The 21,320-nt window shown below is 52.2% G+C and overlaps 2 protein-coding genes across 2 annotated transcripts; both read right to left on the reverse strand.

Annotated features, from left to right (window-relative positions):
- Positions 1-808: 808 nt before the first annotated feature.
- Rasal3 (RAS protein activator like 3) lies at positions 809-11,908 on the reverse strand. The gene is made up of 18 exons (XM_047531368.1): positions 11,795-11,908; positions 11,331-11,673; positions 9,572-9,696; positions 9,353-9,431; positions 9,184-9,245; positions 8,737-8,807; positions 8,060-8,186; positions 7,851-7,949; positions 6,841-7,380; positions 6,324-6,468; positions 5,927-6,071; positions 4,785-5,021; positions 4,496-4,697; positions 4,271-4,389; positions 3,084-3,474; positions 2,647-2,804; positions 1,786-1,849; positions 809-1,680 (listed from the first exon to the last, which is right to left on the reverse strand). The coding sequence occupies exons 2-18, from the start codon at positions 11,650-11,652 to the stop codon at positions 1,537-1,539; spliced, it is 3,030 nt and encodes a 1,009-aa protein (XP_047387324.1). The 5' UTR covers positions 11,653-11,673; positions 11,795-11,908; the 3' UTR covers positions 809-1,536.
- Positions 11,909-14,900: 2,992 nt separating this feature from the next.
- Positions 14,901-20,845, reverse strand: Pglyrp2 (peptidoglycan recognition protein 2). The gene is made up of 5 exons (XM_047531904.1): positions 20,689-20,845; positions 18,463-19,485; positions 16,942-17,152; positions 16,063-16,360; positions 14,901-15,008 (listed from the first exon to the last, which is right to left on the reverse strand). The coding sequence occupies exons 1-5, from the start codon at positions 20,777-20,779 to the stop codon at positions 14,955-14,957; spliced, it is 1,677 nt and encodes a 558-aa protein (XP_047387860.1). The 5' UTR covers positions 20,780-20,845; the 3' UTR covers positions 14,901-14,954.
- Between the last annotated feature and the right edge of the window lie 475 nt (positions 20,846-21,320).

The following is a 21,320-nucleotide window of genomic DNA, read 5'->3' on the forward strand; positions in this document are numbered from 1 at the left end:
GGGAGTGTCCAAGCTGGTCACCCTTAAAGGGCCCGCGCGACCTGAGTGTCCAGGGAGAGGCTCTGTTACCATGACAACCTCCTTGTCCTCCACCCCCTATGACTCCCATCACCCAGCTGGTTTTCCCAATACTAGGTTTGCTAATAGCACCAGAGGAGTGGGAAGAGGGCAGAGAAGTTCCTCCATGGGTCATTCATAGGTCATTGAGAACTCCACCACAAACTCACTTCATCCTTCTCTGTCGTTCACACTGGACTTCAGCATCCCATGCCCCTAAAGCTGCTCTAGGCCCCCATTGCTAAGGCCCCTTACTACGCTTCCACTCCAGGACAAGCCTGCTATCTTCTCCCATCCACCATCCACCATCCAGCCTTCCCACCGGTTCATCAGCATGCTCAGTCATCCATTCCTCTACCCATCCAGTCAACTAATCACCTATCATCCACCCCTTCAACCACCTATTCATCTAGCCAAACACATACTCATCCGTCCATATCCCATCTATCTGCCCATCCCTCCACTACCCAAGAAAATATCTATTTATCTGAAAAACCAATTATCCTTACCCACATCCTTCCACTCTGCCACCCAGTCATTCATCATTTGCCTGCTGGTTTATCTTCTCCACATGAGGACAAGGGTCCTGTCTGTCTAGTTCATTATTTCCCCACAGCCCAGCTCAGTTTCAGAAGACCTTAACAAAGGTACATACAATATATATAATCGATTAATTCAAATATTTATTTCCTACTATGAGCCAGGCCTTTTCTAAGTAGACATATCCATCCTGGTTACCCACATACTCAAGTACTCACCTATATGTTTGACTATAGGTCAAACGTCCAGTAAATACTAACCTATTCATCCGCTTACTGTTCTACCCTACCCCTCACCCATGATTTAAAGGCCTACGCATTTACTCACCATTCACCCACAGAACTTCACATTTCCTCACCCTTCCTTCATCTGCCTCCCAGACTTAACTCTCCATGCCATGAAGGAGCTGGTTTGGGATTTGGGGTCTAGGAAAATTCTTTTATCTGGGGCCTGGGGATTAGTCAGGGACAGTAGGGTGGGGTAAATGGATTGTGGGACCCATGCTTCATTGAGAAGCAGGTACTGCTCATACCAGTGATGAATACCTTTTATTGAACACTTTTAAGGGTCTGCCACCGTGTAGGGGAACTTAGATCCATTTCACAGATGGGAAAATGAAGGCTTCTAAAGTGATGGCCTAAGGTCACTTAGCTGGTGAGAATCTTCTTATATTTCCGTTTCCACAGACCTCAAATTAGGAGAGAATTTGGGAGAATTGAATGGGGTCAGGGCCTGCTCTCTGGGTAGCAACTCTTAGGGACAAACAAACCACCGATTTCACTGAAATCAAGATTTTACTGGGCAACCTCATAGTGCCAGAGTGGTTGGTTGGCACCTTCAGGGCCACTCCCCACTGTAGGTCACGTAGCGGTAAGGCAGGGTCAAATACCCTCCTGAGAGGCTCTCCCCTCCCAGATCACATGGGATGGAATGGGCAGCTCAGGTGGTATCTCCATTGAAGCAAGGTGCCTTGAGGGGCAGGGGCTGGCTCCGTGACCCTGGTATCTTTGGAAGAAATTGTAGACTCTGGACAGCATCCCTCAGCTGTGCCTGAGTATGCTCCATGTCAGTCAGGCGGCGCTCCTGGGAAGGCAGTGGAGGTGGGTTTGTAGCCAGAGAAGGATTTGCTCTCCATCCCTGGCTCCTTCCCGCCCAGATCTGTCCCAGGGGCTCCAGCAGGAGTCTTACCATACATTTCAGCCTGAGTCCCTCACTACTTGGAAGACCATCTTCTGGATCCGACTCCAAGATCCTGTAGGGGTCAGGGACAAGGGGGAAAGATCAGAGGCTGAGGAAATCTCTTCCAGCTCGGGGTGGGACAACTAGAGACCTGAGGGCGGGGTTTGAAATGAAGGCGGGTTTGTTTACACCTGAGGGCGGGGCCTAAATAATCTGAAAAGCGTCTGATAAGAGCCTGGCAAGATGAAAGGCTAAGTTAAGATGCAAGGACAAGTAATCAACACATGGAGGCGGAGATTGACCAGTCCTGGGAGGGGTCGTGACTGGGTGGGAGAGCCCCCAGACTAAGATATCCCTGTTCTGGCCCTGATTAACAGGGACTGATCGAGGGGTGGAACCTGGAAAAGAGGACTTGATAAGGGACTGACCACGCCGCATGGGGGCAGGGTTGCCAGGGCCTGGACCCGTGGCTTGAGGTCGTGTCCGTTCAAGGGGAGATTTGGGAGCACCTAACAGAGATTCAACGCCTGAATGAAAGCGGAACCTCGGACTGGCGCGGTGGCTCATGTCCTGTAATCCCAGCGACTCCAGAGGCTGAGGCAGGAGGATCACAAGAAGTTTGAGGTCATCCTCAGCAATTTAGAGAGGCCCTAAGCACCCTAGGGAGACCTTGTCTCAAAAAAAAAAAAAAAAAAAAAAAGAAAGAAAGAAAGAAAAAGAAGGGCCAGGGATCTGTCTCAGTGGTTAACGGTGGTTAAGCGCCTCTAGTTTCAATCCCAGGTTTAAAAAAAAAAAAAGTGGAGCTTGGGCAGATCTCTCGTTGGTGCGGGCCCGTCTGGGGGTGGAGCTAGTGGAGAGGGCGGGGCTCACCTAGGACTGAGCCTAGAGTCTAGGTCCTGCAGCTGACTCCGCAACTGCTCCTGCTGCTCCGTCAAGGCCTGGATGTGGGTACTCAGTGATTCCACCAGGCCGGACAAAGTTTTCTGTTCCTCACGAAGTGCGGCCACCTCGCACTGTAGCTCTGCCAGCTGTGGGGAGATAGCAGCTGTTATCTGATGCATCTCGTCCCTTCCTTTTCCCAGGGATCCTGATGTGCTTCCCCACGGTTCTGCCGTATAAGGTTCCTGTTTTTCTGAAGGAGAAACTGAGGCTCAGAGAGTGTTAGTCTAGACCTAGAGTCACGAAGTGCAGCGAGCTTGATATTTGAACTCGGTTTTGCCTGACTTTCAGTCCTTTCTCCGGTCCCCTTCCTATCCGCTCCCAGACGCCCCCGCCCACACCCAGCTTGGACCTGGGCCAAACCTCACCTTGCCCACCGGTCGGTGCGAGCCCAGAACCTGGTCTCGGTCCCGCGGCTGGTCCAGCTGGCGCTGCCAGGGCACCGATGGTTTTCGAGGCAGTGAGGTGGAGGCCCCGGTCCAGGGCCGGCCGCGGGGCGCGGGGCCCATGCGCAGGGAGCCCTTGGGTCGAGGCTGGGGCCCTGCAGATGGGCGGCGGCGGGCCGGGCGCCTGGCGGGGACGCTCTGCGTGCGCTGCACCGTCTGGGGGCGCCGCGGGAGGCGCTCCTCATCCGGTCGCGGCCGGGCCCAACTCCCTGCACCCTGAAAACTGCGCAGAGACTGGCTCTTGGAGATGAGAGGGGTATGCTTGGGGAGGTCCCGGGGAGCCAAGAAGCCGGGCTTATCCCCTGCGGAGAAACTGGGGTGCAATAGGGAAACTCAGACCCTCAACTAGGCCCTGAGAGGACACCCTCCCAAATGCCATAAATGACCCCATCACTGTGACCTTGTCCCCAGGGATCATATTTTGACCTATGGCCCTAATGAGACCCTATCCTTGACTTCTGACTGTCATACCGTCATCTCTATGGCTCTTGATATAACCGTTGCTCTCTTTCTAGCCTTGCCCCTGACCTCTCACACAATGTGATCCTTGATCTGATCCTTCCTATTACCTCGATTACAATCTGATCCTGGGCTTGATTGATCTCTGCTTACAAGGGTACTCTCTTTCCTACTAATGTGACCCCATCTTCTCTCCAACTAATGTTCTTGTTCACTGGTAGAACATGATCCCTAACCTATGACCTCCAATATGACCCTGCCCATGATGCCTGACCTCTGCTTACAATATGAATCTGCCCTGACACTTGACAACTATATTCTCAATCCAATCCCTGATTTTACCACATCTGCAACATCTGATTGAGAAGTGACCTTAGGTCTCCGATTGCAGTTACTCTCTTCTGACCTGAGATGACCTCTCCCTGCCCTCTGACATGACTCTATCCCCACCTTATACTCAATCTGACTCAGTGACTAGCTGCCCGCTACAATATGTGAACCCCCCCCACCTCTGACCTCTGTCCATCCCGACACTGTCCCCAACAAGGTCCTACCCATGACCCCTGACATGGTCTGTTTTCACCTGTGACCCCAGTGTGAGTCCTGCCCCTGCTTCCAACCATCAGAACCCAGACCAGATTTGAGGTTACCTGGAATGGACCTGGGTAGGGGGTGGTGGAAGATGCATTGGCACAGATACAGGTACAGGCCGGCCCTCCTCGATGGCTCTCAGGATGGTGGGTAGTGGTTCCAAGCTGTCACGGGTTGTCTGGTGAGGCATACAAGGAGGATGCTGAGCAAGGTCTCTGGGGCCAGAGTCTCCCAGTCTTTCTGCCTCCCCACCCTGTGTCTAGGGCTCTGTGCTCAGGTCACACCTGGTCAAGTTCAGCAAAGATTGTACAGAGCTGGGCATGCAGGACTGCCAACTGGAGGGCCAGGTCGCTGCTGCCCTGGTAACCACTGGGTGCAGCGTTCACATCCACCATGGCCACCTGGTCCAGGAAGTGTTGCATAGCTGGTCCGTGATCTTCCAGGAAGCTATTCATGAAGCCCATGTAGGCTTCCTTCTCACCAAACCTAAGTCAGAGCCAGGCTGGGTGAATCAGATCAGGCACTTGCCACCCTTGTGCCCCCAGCATGGCCTCCCAACCTCCCAGCACCTACGGGGCACAGTTGGCGAGGTTCTGGATAACTTTGGCAATCAATGTGAGGGTTCGAGCTGGGCCAGGTGCTGGGTGCTCTGGTGCCAGGCCAAAGAGGCTGGGTGCCAGGAGAGCAGGGCATAGGAGCCGCAGGAAGAGGGAGGCACACACCAAGCGGGGGCCCAGTGCCTCAGAGCCACGTGCTTTGCATGCTTCTCTCCAGCTTGAGAACACAGTGCCCAGCTCGGACGGGAACCAGCTGGGGCAGAAGAGGTAATAGTCAGAGGAGGCGGCTATGGGCTTAAAGGTCATGGATTGTTAAGGTTATAAGATCAGGGGTCATACATCAAAGGACGCATTACATGGCTTGTCTATGATCCCCCAAGAAACTATTTATGAAGCCATGTAGGCTTCCTTCTCATTGAACCTGGGTCCACGTTCCAGGATTGGGGACATCTGGGATAATGATACTTGGGTTATGAGGCCCTATAGGGTCAGTACTTACAGTGTAGTTAATATGGCAACCTCTGGAATCAGCGATATTGGATTTGGTATCCAGGATCACATAGGAACAAAGTTGATGTACTCGGGATGTAGTTATAATTGGAGAAAAGACTGAGGTGTCAGAGTACATGAAATGCAGTAGGATGGGATTAGGGTTAAGGGCCACCTAGAGCCAGAAGCCATGGGATTAAATATGAAAGTTAACCTAGAGTCAGAAGTCAAGGAACAGGAGTCCCAGTTTTCCTGTGTTCAGTTTCATAGGATTTGAGATACAAGGTGACTTAAAGTTGGGGAGTCATGGGATTAGAGGTATGCATCATCTAGAATCAGAAGTCACAGGATTGAGGTTTTATGTTAACTAGGGTCAAATGGTATGAAATTGGGGTAATGAATCTCCTCAAGGTTACCTGGAGTCAGATGTCATGGCATTGGGGATAGAGTTGACAGAGAGCAAATAAAATTTCAGGACACCCAATTAAACTTGACTTTCATATAAATAACGAGTAACGTTTTTAGTATAAGTATGACCCAAATATTGCATCAAATTTAACTTAGTGTCCTGTATTTCCTCTGGCAGCCCTAACAGGAAGGTCAGGATTATCACAGTGACTGAGTGGAGGGGAAGGGGGTGGACTCAGGTGCTGGGTCCTTGATTCTTACTCATAGGAGTGAATGATGGTTTCAAAGACCTCCTCACAACTGTTTCGAAGTTTGGACTGGTGTTGGGGCAGCTCTGATGCTGGACATTTGCTGGGGTCCACCTCACAGTCCTCAGTGGAGGCACAGAGTTGCTGAATGACCTGCCCTGAAGCCAGGAAGAGCCAGATAGGGTCCAGGGTCATTATGACCCAAACCCACCGCACCCAGCCTTCAACCCGATCTCTGACTTACTCCAGAGGCATCTAACATCTTGGGGAGTTCCCAATTCCCCCCAGGATCCTAGCATCTCAAAAGAACCACCAGAATCCAGGTTACCTAGGGCCTCCTACATCTCCTTTGGGGTCTCTTAGCTCACCCAATAAGCCTCTGACACCAGCCGCTCCCCTTCCCAGCTCACCCAGGGTCTTCTGGAGGTAATCCTGGGCCACTAACTTCATGTACTCATCAATGGCCTTGGTGGCTAATGTGTTTTCTCGGAATAGCAGCGCCTCACGGCCTCCACAGCGCGCCAGCTCGGCTGTGCCCAGGTCTGTTACTAACGCCTGGGTAAGGCAGGGGTTAGTCACATCGTGCAGACTGAGCCCGGATAATCTTGGCCCTAGAACCATTTTTCACACCTGCAACACACGTCTTGCCCCTCCTTTTAAACAGGCCCAATCCTCACTGCGGGGGCTCATGACTTAGAATTAAAACCTCCACTGCTCAGGGCAAAAACAGCCCTTTAATACGGAGGCTCTGCTCAGGCGCCGCCCCCCACAGCTGAAGTTCAAGTCCCGCCCCTCACAGGTGATGCTCAGGCCCCGCCCGATATTCCCTTCCTTACTGGTACCGCTTAGGTTTCGCCTCCTCACTCCACTTCGGAGTGCTCTATCTGTCCCTTGGTTGTCCCGGTTCGCGCAGTCTTGGGGCCTTACCTGCGCCCGGCCGGTGGCCTGCAGCACGCGCACCATGGCGGCTGCCAGCTCCTCCTTGGCCTGCGCAGGCAGCGCGGGTTCCAGCGCTCCGCAGAGGCGCGTGTAGTGGAAGGTGAGAAACTCCGCCAGCTCTTTGTAGCGCTCCGACGGCAGCACTCGTAGGCGTCGTGCCCGGATCCGCGCCCGCAGGGCTGCACCCGCTGGCTGCCCAAGCAGCGGGAACCAGCGCTCCAGGCCCGCCGCGGGCGCGCGTGGAGCGCTCAGCTCCTCCAGAGTCAGCGCCACACGGCCCAGATCTGCTCCCGCCGGGCCTCCGCCACGGAGCCGCAGCGATAGGCGACGGGCCGGTGGCAGCGCCTCGAACTGGAAGCGTTCGGCCCAGAAGAGCTGGCCTGGGCCAGCCCGCGGTGCGGTGCGTGCCAGCAGCGCGCCATCTAGCCATAACTCCGCACGCACGCCTGGTGGCCCCGCCGCTCGAGGCAGCCCCTTTGCTTCGTGCACCCACACGCTCAGCCACGTCTCTTCTCGTTCCACGTTGTCCTGCGGGCGGATACCAGGAGGCAGAGTGTTTCAGAGGCCTCAGCGCTCCAAGTAGGACAAGTGGAGACGCGCGGGGCGTCCAATGCTGTGCGCCCTAGCCCAGGGAGATCACTGGCCCCTAGGAAAAAACGTGGGACCTCGGGGTCCAAAGGGACTACACAGAAGGTTTCTAGATTGGGGGGGGGGGGGTCAGTTCCCAGAGAGATCGGGGCTGCAGAGTATAGAGGAGTAGCTGCTAAGCGAGCGAGGACTTGGAAACTATTTGGTAGGTAGGACTTTGGATGCAGATAATGCCAGGCTGGTCTGATACGCTGGGGGCTGGTGCCATTAACAGATAGATGGAAAGGGAGTCCTAGGGGTTGTAAAGGTGTGGGCGAGGCAAGCGTGTTTCAGGGGAGAGAGTTTGAATGACTTGGGGTTTGGGTTGAGTGGAAGGGGCCACTTCCAACCTTTCCCGGGCAATGAATGACCTGACTGGGCTGGAAGTGGCGACGAAGGTCCTCGATCCAGCGTTCTCTCTCAGCGCCGGATCGACAAGAGAAGCAGCGGCTACCGCCCACCCACGTAACCTGTTGGGGTAGGAGATCCAAAGGTGTGGTTGAAGCCAAAGGTGGTGCTGCGGCCCGGTGGCGCCAAAAGATGGGGAGTGGGACCCAGGTGGAGGATTGCTCGCACTTACTTGGAAGCAATAGGGCTCTCCCAGGAGGCTGGGGTGCAGCGGCCAGACCCGCACGTCCCTCTCGGCTCCCAAGTCCAGCTCAGAGAGTGTGGCCAGTGATTCTCTAGAGCCCAGAGCACTGGGCGATCTGGGCGGAGACCCATGAGCAAGCGTCATTCCTCCCTCCCCTCCATACCCACCATAGCCTGAAGGGTGAGGAAGGCCAGGGACTTGAACTTAAATTGGATCCTGTCCCTACCCTGTCTCATGGTGGCCTGCATGACCTTAGAGAGTCCAACCCTTGTCAGCTTTACCTTATCTCCCTCCTTCTGAGCTCTCCTCACCCTATTTAGCCTTGTTTTGGTCCCTTTCTGCCTCCTAGCCTTTGCACTTGCTGTTCCCTCTGCTTTTCCCAACCTTCCTTGGTCAAACTGTCAACCATCCTTCAGATGTCAGCTGAAGTGTTCCTTCCCTGACACTCGAAGACTAAGGTCTTAGCAATGTTTCAGAGCTCACTCCCACCCTTCAACCAAGGGCTGACTCTACCAGGATATTTATGGCTCCCACATCATGTGACCTGGGGCAGAACACAGAGGAGGGGACAGGAGGTGTTTAGGGAAGGTAGGACTGATAGGTGAGGGGGACCGCATATTGAACTCCAGGCCCTCTGCCTGCTCCAGCCCCTCAGAGACCCTTACCCATCCCTGGAGGTATTGGCTCCCAGCTCCGACTTGGCCTTTTTCTTCTCTTTCAGCCTCTTGAGCAACCCCTGGGGAGAGATGGACATCATCTGGGAAGAACCCTGAGCTTCCTTCTCAGCTCTTTCCCTCCCAGGATGTCCTGGAGGATCTGCTGGTCTTTAGGGGACCCAGACCCAACTCAGGCTGTATTACCAGCAATAATAAAGACAATTGGCAGCTCCTATTCCTAAAGCATCCATCATCAGCTTTTCTGCATTCTCTATTGACTCCTTGTAAACAGACCCAAGAGGAAAATTCTCATTATCTCTATCTGATGGATAGGGGACACAGACCCAGAGCAACCTACACTTAGATCAACCAGTAAGAGTGCCCCTTCAGCTCTGAGCGTTTGGGAGTTCTTGCTTACCCCTGCCCACACTCCCCTCTTCCCACCGGCTGCCTCACCCGAACATTGTGAACCTGGTTGGAGCCAGCAGCCTCTGGCTCTGCCTTTCCAGGGGTCCGATCTGTGGGTGGTCAGAGGTGGGAATTTAGGGGTTGGAATCATCAGATTCTGCCCCACTCTGCAAGGCTCCCAAATGCCCCAACCTTCCCCACCTCTCAAGAGATTTACCTGTATCCTTGAGGTTCCCCATGGCCACTTGCATGCTGCCTTCTGAGCTAGCACTTCCCACCCGGGGCCGGCGAGGACCCTGTTTTCCCACAGGAGCAGGTAGTGAGAAAGTGGAGGTGGGGGCAGGTGCTTTTCCATTAGTCCCCCTCCCAGGCCAGCTCTGTTTTGTCCCCTTCCCTTTCCCTCCTTCCCTCCCTTTGCCCAGGTGCCCCCTCTCACTTCCTCCTCGCCCCCGAGCAGCACCAGCCTTCCATCAAGCAGGGTGAAGCCCCCAATATCCCAGACAGGTACATCAGGAGTGGGGGCCTCAGGAATCTGTGGGACAGAAGGTTCCGGCTCTGGTTCTGGAAAGAGAAGGAGCTGCTACAGGACTGAGTCCTTTCTTCTCCCTCGGGTCACTGTCTCCAGGCCCCAAGGCTCATCAGGGGTTCCCTCTCAGGTGCACTCTCTGGTATTCGTGCCTGGCCTGTCTCTACTACTCTCTGGACCTTGTCCCTCACCAAACACACAGGCCACCTGCTTGCCCAGGTTCTCACAGTCTGTGAGCGGCTGAGCCAGGCTTCAAACACAACATTATTTTCTTAACCAAGTAGTGGGTAGGTTCAAGAGGCTAAAAAACAGGACAGAGGCCACAAGTCCTTTCACAAATAATTAGTCTAAAGTAGAAAGTATTCAAAGATGGAGAAAGGAACAGAAAAAGCTTAGGGCAGGAGGAGGTCCCTTTCTAGGGGAAGGGGAGGTAGCAGTCAGTGGGTCAGGGAAGGCCTCCCAGAGAGAGTGAGCTTGTGGTAGGTCTTGAACAAAAGGTTGGATTTTGGCAAGAAGAGATGGGAGAAAAGGTAGCAGGAAGAGCTTGAGCAAAGGTTGATGATGAGTAAAGCCCAGAGAAATAGAGGGAAGGTCTCAGAGGCAGGAGGAGAAATTCCAGGACGAGATGGGAGCCAGGTCTTGGGTGCCTATTGGAGGAACTAGGGTTTTATCCAAGGGGTAGTAGGAACTCATGGGAGGCGCTTGTTGGAGAGCTCTCTCTGAATCCTATGCCGTGTGCAAGCCCTGACATTCCAGAGGGGGTGAGGGAGATGCCTCTGCAAACTGGAAAGATGTATAGAGAGATTTAAATGAGCTTCCAGGGAATAGAAGAGTCGAATCAGCCCTGACAAATGACTGCCTGCTCCTTTGCTTTACCACTAGGGGCAACAAATGATCATTCCTACTTATTAATGGATCACTTACAATATGCTGGGCTGGGCTAGTGCCACATTCCAGAACTCTAATCCTCATGATATCCATTGCCTTCTAGATCCCTCTGCATGACACTTGGCACCATCTGTCATTTGTTTGTTGACTTTTTTTTTCTTTTTCTGTCACTCTCCTCCACCTCCCACTACACCGTGAGCGCCACAGAGCAGGGAATGTCATCTGCCTTGTTCACTTGTGCATCTTAGTGTCTCAAGCAGGGACTGGCACACAATGCTCGCCAAACCCCTGCCTGAATGAATGAATGGAGGGATGACTATGAATGAACGAAACAATGTGACCTTCAAGGTAGAGATCATTATTTTTCCACTTAACTAATGGGGAAGCTGAGGCTCAAGGAGACAAGAGAGTAAGACACAAGGCTGGTGATCAGGAGGCAGGAGGTGGGTATCCAGGCAGAAGAGACTGAGCCTGGACCACTGGATACAGGAGAGACCTGTTGGGACTGAGAGCCATTTGGCATCTGGACAGTACTACTGTGCCTCTGCTCCCTGTCCTTTCCTCGGTCTGAATCCCCTGGTCAAAGATCCCTGACAACTCCCCCTCACCCCTCTTTAGGCGAAAAGAGGGAAGAGGGCTGCCGGGCCCCAGGCACTTCCTGCCGGGCTTCTGCACTCCCCACAACTTCCTGTGTCTAGAGGGCTGATGCTCTGGTGGCAGACAAACCTAAGCATCCGGTCACCCAGCCCTGCCTGAGTTCAGGGTAGGGGGAAGCATGTACCTGGGGCTTCTGGCTCCAGCTCTGGCTCTGGTGGTGAGTTCTTATGCCTTCCCCAGAGGCTCCTGGATAGCCCAAGGCGACTGGTCCTTGACTCCTTGGGGGGTGCAGAGAGGGCCCGACGGAACAGCAAGCGAGACGCTGGCTGGCTGCTCACCTTGGGTTCCTGGTGGCTCAGTGCTCTTCCCCAACCAACAAAGCGACCCAAGCGGAACCCTCCAGTCCCCTTCTCCCCTCCACCTCCTGTATGCCAGCGGTAGGAAGTCAGCAGAGATGGGGCAGCCGGCTGAGTTTGGGAGTTCTGTCTCGGTGATGATGAGTCCATGGTGGAGGCTCTCCTGAAGGACTAGAGGCAGACAGTTCTGCTCAGTGTCTGCCCATATACTTTCCTCATCTTGGCTGCCCCTCCATTCTCAGCTCTGCCTCCAGATAACCCACTTGGGGGCCACGCGTACTGCGCCCCTTACCTTGATTTCCTGACCAGCCCCAGAATCAGCAGCTTTCTGTACCCTGCCTGGTTTCCTCCTGCTGAACCCAGTTCCACGTGACCCTGTCTGTTCCACCCCAGGCTGGGAGGGCACGGAAGGGGCAGGATGCAGGGGCGGGGATGGAGGATAGGTGGCAAAGGGGAGGTGGCAGAGTACCCTTCTAGCAAGAAGGTCCCAGAATCCCTCACTGACTGGGAGGTAGCACATGCTCCTCTCTCTGAACCTCAGTTGGCTTCTCTGCAAAATGGACACAGGCTGAATAAGTATTGGTAAGGATAGAGAGTTCTCATCTGCTGCTAACCAGTGTAGACTGATTTGCTCATGTTGGAAAACTGGCATGACTCCTTATAGAAATGGAAAAAAATTTTTGCTTTTTTTTTTTTTTTTTGGCAATGCTGGGAATTGAACCCAGAGCCTCCTGCGTGCTTGGCAAGTGATCCACCACCGAGCTACACCCTAGCTCCTCCCTGCTTTTTAAATTTTAATTTGAGACAGGGTTAAGTTGCTAAGTTTCCCAGGCTGGCCCCAAACTTTTTCATCTCCCTGCCTCAGCCTCTGGAGTAACCGTGATTACAGGTGTGCACCACCGTACCCAACATTTTTTCCCCCCTTAAATGGAAATGAAATTCACATAACATACATTTAGCATGTTCTAGCTTTTGAGCTCAGTGCTGATTACATGGATGTGTTCTGTTGTGAAAATCCATCAAGTTACATGGTTTGGTGCACTGTCCCGTATCTTATGCCTCAATAAATGTTTACTTGAACAAGGGGGCAGGAAAATGCTGTTCTGACAAATAAGTGAGTCAGCATCACTGTGATCCAGAAGCTGAACAGAGGTGGGTTTGAGTGCCAGCTGGCCCCTCTCTCACTATGTGACCTCAGACAAGTCACTTCCTCTGTCTGAGCCTTGGTTTCCTTATTTGTACAAGATGATAATATCAGTTTCAAAAGGTTCATGGTGTGCGCCTTCGTTTATTTGACAAATGTTTACTGAGTGCCTGCTATGTGCTAGGTGCTGGAGAAGCCACTGGGAACTAAATTAACTTAGTTCCTACCCTCCTGGAGCTTGGAGCATACTGAGGGACACAGTTGATGAATGCAAACATGGGACATTCTCACTGGCAACGTGGACTCAGAGGGAAATAGACATAGTGGGATACAGGCTGAGCAGAAGAGACACTCTTTGAGTGGAAAAATCCAGGAGGACTTCTCTGATCTTTGTGATATCTTTGCAACCTGAACCATGAAAGGAAACTAGAAGATCATAGCAAGGAGAAGGAACAGTTTGTGCAAAGGCAAAGATAACGAGAATCCATTGAGTGGCGCGGTGGGCATGGTAGTGTGTGCCTGTAATCCCAGCAACTCTGGAGGTTCAGGCAAGAGGGTCTCAAAATCGAGGTCCGTGTGGGCAATTTAGTAAGATCCTGTCTCAAACTAAAATAAAAAGGGTTGGGAATGCAGCTCAGAGGTAGATCATTTGCCGAGCATGTGTGAGGTCCTGTTTTCAATCTCCAGTACTGAAGGAAAAAACAAAACAAAACAAACAAGAATCCATGGAGTGGGAAGGACAGGACTGACTCCACAAAGGCAGTCACAAAGGACCCCCGATGCAGAAAGGACCCAGGCTTAGTTTAACACTTTGCTGTCATCGTCTTGAAATTCTTACTCTGAACAAGAGATCTTATATTTTTATTTCACAGCGGGTCTTGCAAACTCTGTAACCCATTCTGAGTAGGAGGGTCTTTTCTGTTTTTCTTTTTAAATTTTTTATTTAATTAACTAATTAATTTGTATTTTTTGGCACTGGGGATTACCACTGAGCTACAGTAAATTTTTTTTGTTTGAGACAGGGTCTTGCTAAATTTCTGAGGCTGACCTCGAACTTGTGATCCTCCTGCCTCAGTTTCCCGAGTCACAAGGACCACAGGCCTGCACCGCTGTACCTGGCAATTATTTTTATTTTTAAATTTTATTTATTTATTTTGTGGTGCTGGTAATCAAACCCAGGGCCTTATGCATGCCAAGCAAGTGCTCTACTACTGAGCTACGCTCCTGGACCTATCTTTATTTTTAATTGATAATTTTTTTCTATTTGTGGAGTATAATGTGATGATATGGTATATATATGCCATGTGGGGTTATTAAATCAAGGTAGGGGGGCTTTAGTGAGAACCAAAGACTCTTCCTCTGGAGCTGGATTCATTCATGCACATATACCTCAGATATGTCCACCTTCGATATGTCACTCAGATCATACTCACGCCATTCACTGTACGCATTTCTTTCTTTTTTTTTTTTTTTTGCAGTGCTGGGGATCGAACACAGGGCCTTGTGCTTGCAAGGCAAACACTCTGCCGACTGAGCTATCTTCCCAGCCCCAACACTGTACGCATTTCAAGACTGGGTTCCACCACATCGCCTCAGCCTCCACCGGTTCATTGCACACCGGCCCCACCCCCAGCTCCCAATACCCTGAATTTTTGTTGGAGGATTTTTCTCTAGCAAACAGTCCACTCACCCATGTGACAAGCAGTCCAAAAGTGCCATCAAATTAACACTTCCCCAAGCATAGTCTTTTGCCAATGACCCAAGATCCCTCACCTCTTAGGTGGAATAACTCTGAGATATGTGTCCTTTGCTGTCCTCCAGTGGCATTAAACCCTGGTTGTTCACAGTGGAAGCTTGCTAGAAAACACATCTTTTCCTAGTTACTTTTCATTCCCTCCGCTTTGCTTTCTCATTCCGCAACTGATATGTCCTGAGATAACCTCTGAATTGACTATTTGTACTGAATTTCTTCCTTTCTTTCTTTTTCTTTTCTTTTCTTTTCTTTCTCTCTCTCTCTCTCTCTCTCTCTCTCTCTCTCTCTCTCTCTCTATTTCTTTCTTTCTTTCTTTCTTTCTTTCTTTCTTTCTTTCTTTCTTTTTTTAATGCTGGGATCAAATCCAGGGCCACCCACATGCTAGGCAAGCACTGTACCACTGAACTCTGTCCCCAGCCCCTGCACCAGCACTTGTGTTTCAGGGTCTGCTTTGAGTCAGTCAAACCAGGACAATGCATGCACACACAGACAATGTGTGAACAAGAACTTTCTTTTCATGTTGTCTTTGTTGGAGATCTGTGGGCGCTGGCAGGATCATAGAGGTGGCTCCCTCCTGGATCTCTGAGAGGCCCTCCTGGAAGTTTCAGTCTAGAAGAGAAAAGGGAGTATGATTCTTTGGGCTGTTTGTAGGTGGGTCTACTCTCCTCTTGGGATCTTGAACAGGGGAGAGGATCAGGGTTCAAAGTGAGGGAGTGAGTATAAAACTGATTGCAGGCCAGGATGGAAAGATCGACAGCTTAATGAAGTGGAGTGGCAGTTATACAGGTAGCATGACTGTCCAAATATGATTTATTTTGTGTCTGTGGTACTGGGGATTGAACCCAAGGCCTTGAGCATGCTAGGCAAATACTCTACAACTGTGCTACACTCACAGTCCTTTTCATTTTTATTTTGAGACAGTCTGGCTAAGTTGCTGAGGCTGGCCTTGAACCTTGAATCCTCTGGCCTTAGCCTCCTCAGTAACTGGCATTACAGGGGTGTACCACCGCAACTGGCTTGTGATTAAGTGTTTTAGGGATTGAGGTCACGGACTGGGACGAAGTCTTCAGGCAGAGATTGTGCTGGCTGGGCCTAGATTGCTCCAAATTGTCCCCAGGCATCAGGGGCTGAACAAGAACCTCGGTGCTGAGATTGGGCCACATGCAACTGGGGACTGGACAGAGGTTGTGCAGACAAAGGAGATGGGTGGAGAGTCACAGGCTAGGTTAGTGTCTGTGGACAGAAGGCCTTTGGATAGAGAGGGAGCAGGGGCAAGATCAAGGTTGGGTGTGCTGGGATGAGTTTGTGCAGGCAGAGGGATTATGACTTGGGTATAGGCCATGAAGGCCAGGCCGAGGTTGTGAGGGCAGAGGGATGCTGGCAACGGTCAGGACCCAGGCAGTGGTGGGAGGGTAGTTATATTGAGGGCTGGGCAAAGGACAAACTGGCTGGTTCAGGGGCTGGGCTGAGGTCCAGGACAGGGGATGTTGCCAACCGGGATGAAGACTGGACTTTGGTTCCCAGAATAGAAGGACTGCAAATAAGATCCGAACCTGGTTCAGACTGTAGGGAGGGGTACGGGGCTGACAGGCAGGGGTCAGGGACCACTGAGCTTCGTACACAGAAGGGCGGCCACCTGCGGGAGTGCAGGCGGAGCACTCACCTCAGTGAAGTGGGGCCAGGTGCGCAGCAGACCAAAGAGCGCGTTGCCGGGACAATCAGTGGCCACGAGCTGGCGGTGTCCGAGCAGCTTGTAGTCTGGTCGCAGGAGGCCAGCGCGCAATGCGCAGCCAGGGAGCACTTCGCGCACCGTGCGCAGCGCGGCCTCGGTGGGCAGTGTCGCCGTGTAGTTGCCCACAAAGGCCACGCCGAAACCACGGGTGTTGTGGCCGAGCGTGTGCGCACCCACCCAGTGCCAGCCGCGGCCCTCATACACGTAGCCGTCCGAGCCCACCACGAAACTTCAGAGAGAAAGGGGAAGGAGGCACCACGTGGCGTGGGTGAGGTTCTGACCCTCATCTCGACCCTCCCCCAGATTCTCCCCAGTGCTTGGGGCCATCTGATCGCAAGACCTGCGCAGACACACTGCTCCTAGCCCATCTGGCTTTGTACCACTCCCACACCGTGTGCCACCCCCCCAAACCGACTTGTCTCTCTGGATCCACCTCTCAGCGCTGGCCACGCTTCTCACTCTCTTCCCCTAGTCTCAAGTCCAGCTCTTGACCAATTCAAAGCTTTGTTCTGTCTTCGGCCTTCACTGCCCCACCCCAGACCTAGACCCTACCACAGTGCCAGTCCTTCCCTCAGGTTTCTGCTTCCTGTCCTTGTTCTTTCCCCTCACCCAGGCGACCCACGGTTCAGGAGTTTCAGACCCCTGTTAACACCTCCCACTTAGTCTAGACCACGCCCCTGTCTGGCTTGGCCACACCCACCACAAACTCCTCCTCCACCTTGTCAGACTCCGCCCACTCACTTTATCCTGTATCTTCAGCTCGATCCCTGGTTTGGCGGGGGAGGTGTACAGGGGAGAGAATCAGTTCACCTGTAGCCGATGTCGTCCCAGCCTCGCGTGTCCTGGTGGAAACTCTGCATGGAGCGCATGTTGGCGGAGCATCGAGTGAAGGTGGTGCAGGGTGGTGCTGGCACGTACGTGTGATGCACATATAAGAACCCGAGCGGCAGCTGCAATGGCGTCGGGCTGCCCCGGTATGGTGCCGCTCCCCAGCGACAGCGGGGATGGATGGCTGGGCATCCTGTGGGCAGAGGAGTCCAAGGTGATGTCAGTAAGCGTTTCCTGCCTGCCACCTGCACATGTGGATCCTTCCCCCCAGGATCCTCCCAGATTCAGTAAGAGTGAAGTCTCGCCCTACCTGGACTTTCACTGGGATGTACTTTAAAATCTAACAGCATCCCAGTCTTGTTGGACTATCCACTGTTTCCCATCGCCTTCAGAATAAAGCTCAAGAATTTTAGCTCAGACTTCAAGGCCCAATGCTTTCTCCAGATGACCTTGCCCTGAGCCCTATGGAGGAAGAGTAGCCACACTGAGGGGGAAAAATAATCTCAACCCATTTATTGAGCTTCTACTGTGTGCTACTTTTTTTTTTTTTTTTTTTTTTTTTGTACCAGGGATTGAGTCCAAGGTGCTTACCCACTGAGCCACATCCCCAGCCCTTTTATTTATGTTTTATTTTGAGACAGGATCTCACTAAGTTGCTCAGGGCCTCACTAAATTGCTGAGGCTGGCTTTGAACTCACAATACTCCTGCCTCAGACTCCCAAGTCGCTGGGATAACAGGAGTGCGCCACCAAGCCCGGTGTGTGCTACTTCTTAACCAACCAGCGAATCCAAGAAAGTTGCAATGGTTTATCAGACTTTATCGAAGAATATAGGTTCAGAGAAGTGAAGCATCTCACCTAAAGGTGTACAGGAGAAACTGGCTGAAATTCCACTTGAACTTCTGTGCACTTGATTTGCTGAGCCCACTCCCTTGAATGAATGCCCTTGCTACAGTTTGAATCTGAAATGTCCCCAAAACGTCTTTGTCATCAGCTTGGTGCTATTTAGAGGTGGGGCCTAGTGGGAGGAAGTTAGTCATTGGGGGCACACTGTCAAAGAGGATGATGAGAAACTTGTCGCTCATCTCTCTTTGCTGCCATGAGGAGAGCAGCTTCCTCTGTTACTTGACACTTCTATTGTGATGCACTGCTTCGCTACAGACCAGAAGCAATGGGTTAACCAACCATGCACCGAAACCTCCAAAACTGTGAGCCAAAATAAACCACTTTTCCTTTAAGTTTCTTTATCTCAAGTATTTTTTTTCAGCAACAGAAAACTATCATAGTCCTCTTCCTTGTTTAAAAAAAAAAAATCAGATGAACTTCTATTCATCTTTTGAGGCCCAACTTTAGCATTTTCTCACCTGTCCTGGCCTTCTATAGATATCTAGAGGGAAAGGGCTCCATTCACCTCTGGACTCCCTTGACCCTGGATCCCCCTGACCATGGGGTTGGGAGTGTCTGTATCTGTGAGGAGGGTCACTAGGGAAGGGGAACTTCTCACCCAAGAAGGCCTCAGTGAACTCCTTGGCGGCATAGGTGGCCACCTGGGCCAGCACTTCTTGGCTCATGTTTTGCAGCTGGACGTGTGCTGGCTTCAGTCTCTGTAGCAGGACAAGGGTTCCCCACACCTGCTGGGCCAAGGTGGAGGCTGAAGTCAGAGCAGCCCCATTCTGCCGTCGGAAGTTGCTACGGAAGCCTGGGTCTCCAGCCACCCCAGCTCCATAGTATTGGCTCAGCAGGTGACTAAGGGGTGGCCGAGGCTCAGGGATTTGGCTCAGGTAGTTTCCAAGAAGGGCCCCATCTAGCGCGCCATTGAGGAAGGCCATGGTGAGCATTGATGCTTTGGGGTTCAGCAGTGTGAAGTTCTGGGGGGCAGAGAGCTGGTCCCAACAGCCGTCTGTCCCCAGGCCTGGATGGCTCTGGGTCTGGGGACCCTGAAGGAAAGTCAGGCCTAGTTCTGCCGCAAGGGTGACTGCCAGGAGGCTGTCCACAGCTGTGGGGGACTTGGCTTTGTCGTTTGGTAAGGTGGCTTTGACATCTGGAGAGGCAGCTCCAGCTTCTGTGGAGATTCCATCTGGAGAAGCATCGCTGAGTCCTGGAGAGGTGGTTCCAATATCTGGAAAGGTGGCTCCAGCATCCCAAGGGGTGGCTGGGCTGTCCAAGGGCAAGTTCACAGCCCTGCGCCCCTGCAGCCCAGCCTCCAGCCCCGCCAGCAGAGGCTTCACAGCCACTGTGGAACCATCGGGTGCCAGCACCACTCCGTGTTCCTGCCCTCCCCGTATATCATGTTGAGCCACCTCCTTAGTCAGGTCTTGAAGCTCTGGACTCAGCGGGTGGGCATCCAGTTCTGCAGCTTTGTGACTTGGTACCTCAAGCAGGAAGTGGTGAAGGGGGTTGTAGGCGCCAGAGTCCTGGGCTGATAGCAGCCTCGCAGAGGCAGTTAGACTGACTTCCGACATTGGTGCCTTCTGTTCCAGCTCAGAAAGGACCTGGATGACAGAATCCATGACCAGGGGCAAGGAGGCTGCAGGAGGAGAGAGTGCATCAGCCCAGCCACCCAGCCTCACCTGTCCCCAAGAGTCCCCTGCTGCTCCACATCTTCCCAATGCTCATAGTACTCCATCTGACAACAGTGTGGCTCCCAGCCCTGTCCCGATGTAGAGGAGGAAACTGAGGCATTCAGACAATTGTCCAGTGGTTGGACTCTGTGATCGCGGTTAAGCTCTGGCAAGATTATAAGCAAGAGAGATACAGTCAGGCTGGCGTCCTAAGATTGTTCCTTTGGCTTCCATGTAGAGATTGATTCTTAGGGTGCTAGAATAGAGAAGTGGGGGGACAGTGCAGAGGTGAGTGATGAAGCTGTAGATGACAGGGTGGTGGCAGTGTGATATACAGAACCCAGGAGAGTCCCCAGATATCCAGAGGGAAAGATGGACAGTTATTGGTGACAGATTGGAGTTAGGAGATTTTTGAGGGAAAGGTATTTTCCAAGATGCCCCAGCGGAAGAACAGGTGATTTGCGCCTTTTTTGGTGAATAAACCTGGAACTTAGAAGTGCTAGGTGACTTGATCCACAGCTGGGTTGGGGGTGGGTTGTTGGGTAATCGACAGTGTTTATTAAACATTTACCAGAACCACTCTAGGTGACCTATATAACTAACTTAATCTTCACAAGGCTATGCGGTAGGTCTTATTAGCCCTATTTTACCGATGAGGTATCTGAAGCATAGAGAGGTTAACTGCCTAAGGTCACGTAGCTAGGAAGTGGCAGAAGCAGAATTTGAACCCAGCAAGTTTACCCTGTACCCAGGGCCTTGTGTATGCTAGGAAAGAACTGTACCACTGAGCTGTACCCCAGCTCCAAACCCAAAAAGTTTTAATCCCCATGCTCTGCTGTCTAGAATCCTGGATTTTGTCCAGATATTCTATTCTGTAATTTCTCTGTAACTTTGTCCTATGTTTGATGCCTTGGGGACCAGCAGCATGACCCCAACTCCTAGTTTTGAGACTTTCTCCTCCAGGAAGCTTTTCCTAGACTTTGCTTCCCAGGACACAGGCCTTTCTCCCCATCCCTGTCTTGACTTATGGACTGGGAATTTCTAAGTTGCCAGATTGAAGGGTCCTGGAGATTCAGAGCTTCCTGTGCTCTTTGGCAGATACAGAAAGGGCCACCAAAAACTTCTGCAGAGCTGAGAGCCCTGGCCCCAGACCTGTGCTTCTGACTTACCTGTTCCTGGCTTAGACCACACTAGAAATGCAAGCAGGATCCAGAGGACACCCTGGACTCTCATCATGGTGCTCCAGTTTCCAGGGGACATACCCAGTTGACCTCAGCAAAGAACCCGGCAGTGCTGGAAGGAGATAGGCATGGAAAACAGAGCAGAGCCTTTGGCCCCTGTCAAAGTCCAGTGGTGAATGACAGTCGCCAATAGTAGAGCTGTGGGCGGGACACGGCCGGAGCAGAGTGCCCTGGGTCCAAGTCATCTGGGCTTCAAGGGCTCTTCCATTCTATCCTGTCCTGTCCCTCCCAGACTGATACCAATAGTATCCGTAATCCAGGCCCATTCCAAGAGGGGCCTGAAGACCAGGTAGTTCCGACTCCTGCAAATTCTGCCCATTCTTGAGAGAGGTCGACTGAAGTCCGTCCAGCAAGCCCTGCCCGATTCCAGCAGTCACAGCTTTGTAGCTGCTGCTGGCCACCAGAGGGGACTCTCAGTTGCCTGTTAAAACAGGATGTCCTGAGAGAGTAGATTTTTCTGTTAGTCAGATTTTTGTCACTGTGACAAAATACTGAGATAATCAACTAATGGGGAAGAAAAGTTTATTTTGGATCTCTGTTTTTGGAGTCCACAGTCAGTT

This window comes from Sciurus carolinensis, chromosome 17 (genome assembly GCF_902686445.1).
Source record: "Sciurus carolinensis chromosome 17, mSciCar1.2, whole genome shotgun sequence".
Taxonomy (NCBI): Eukaryota; Metazoa; Chordata; class Mammalia; order Rodentia; family Sciuridae; genus Sciurus; species Sciurus carolinensis.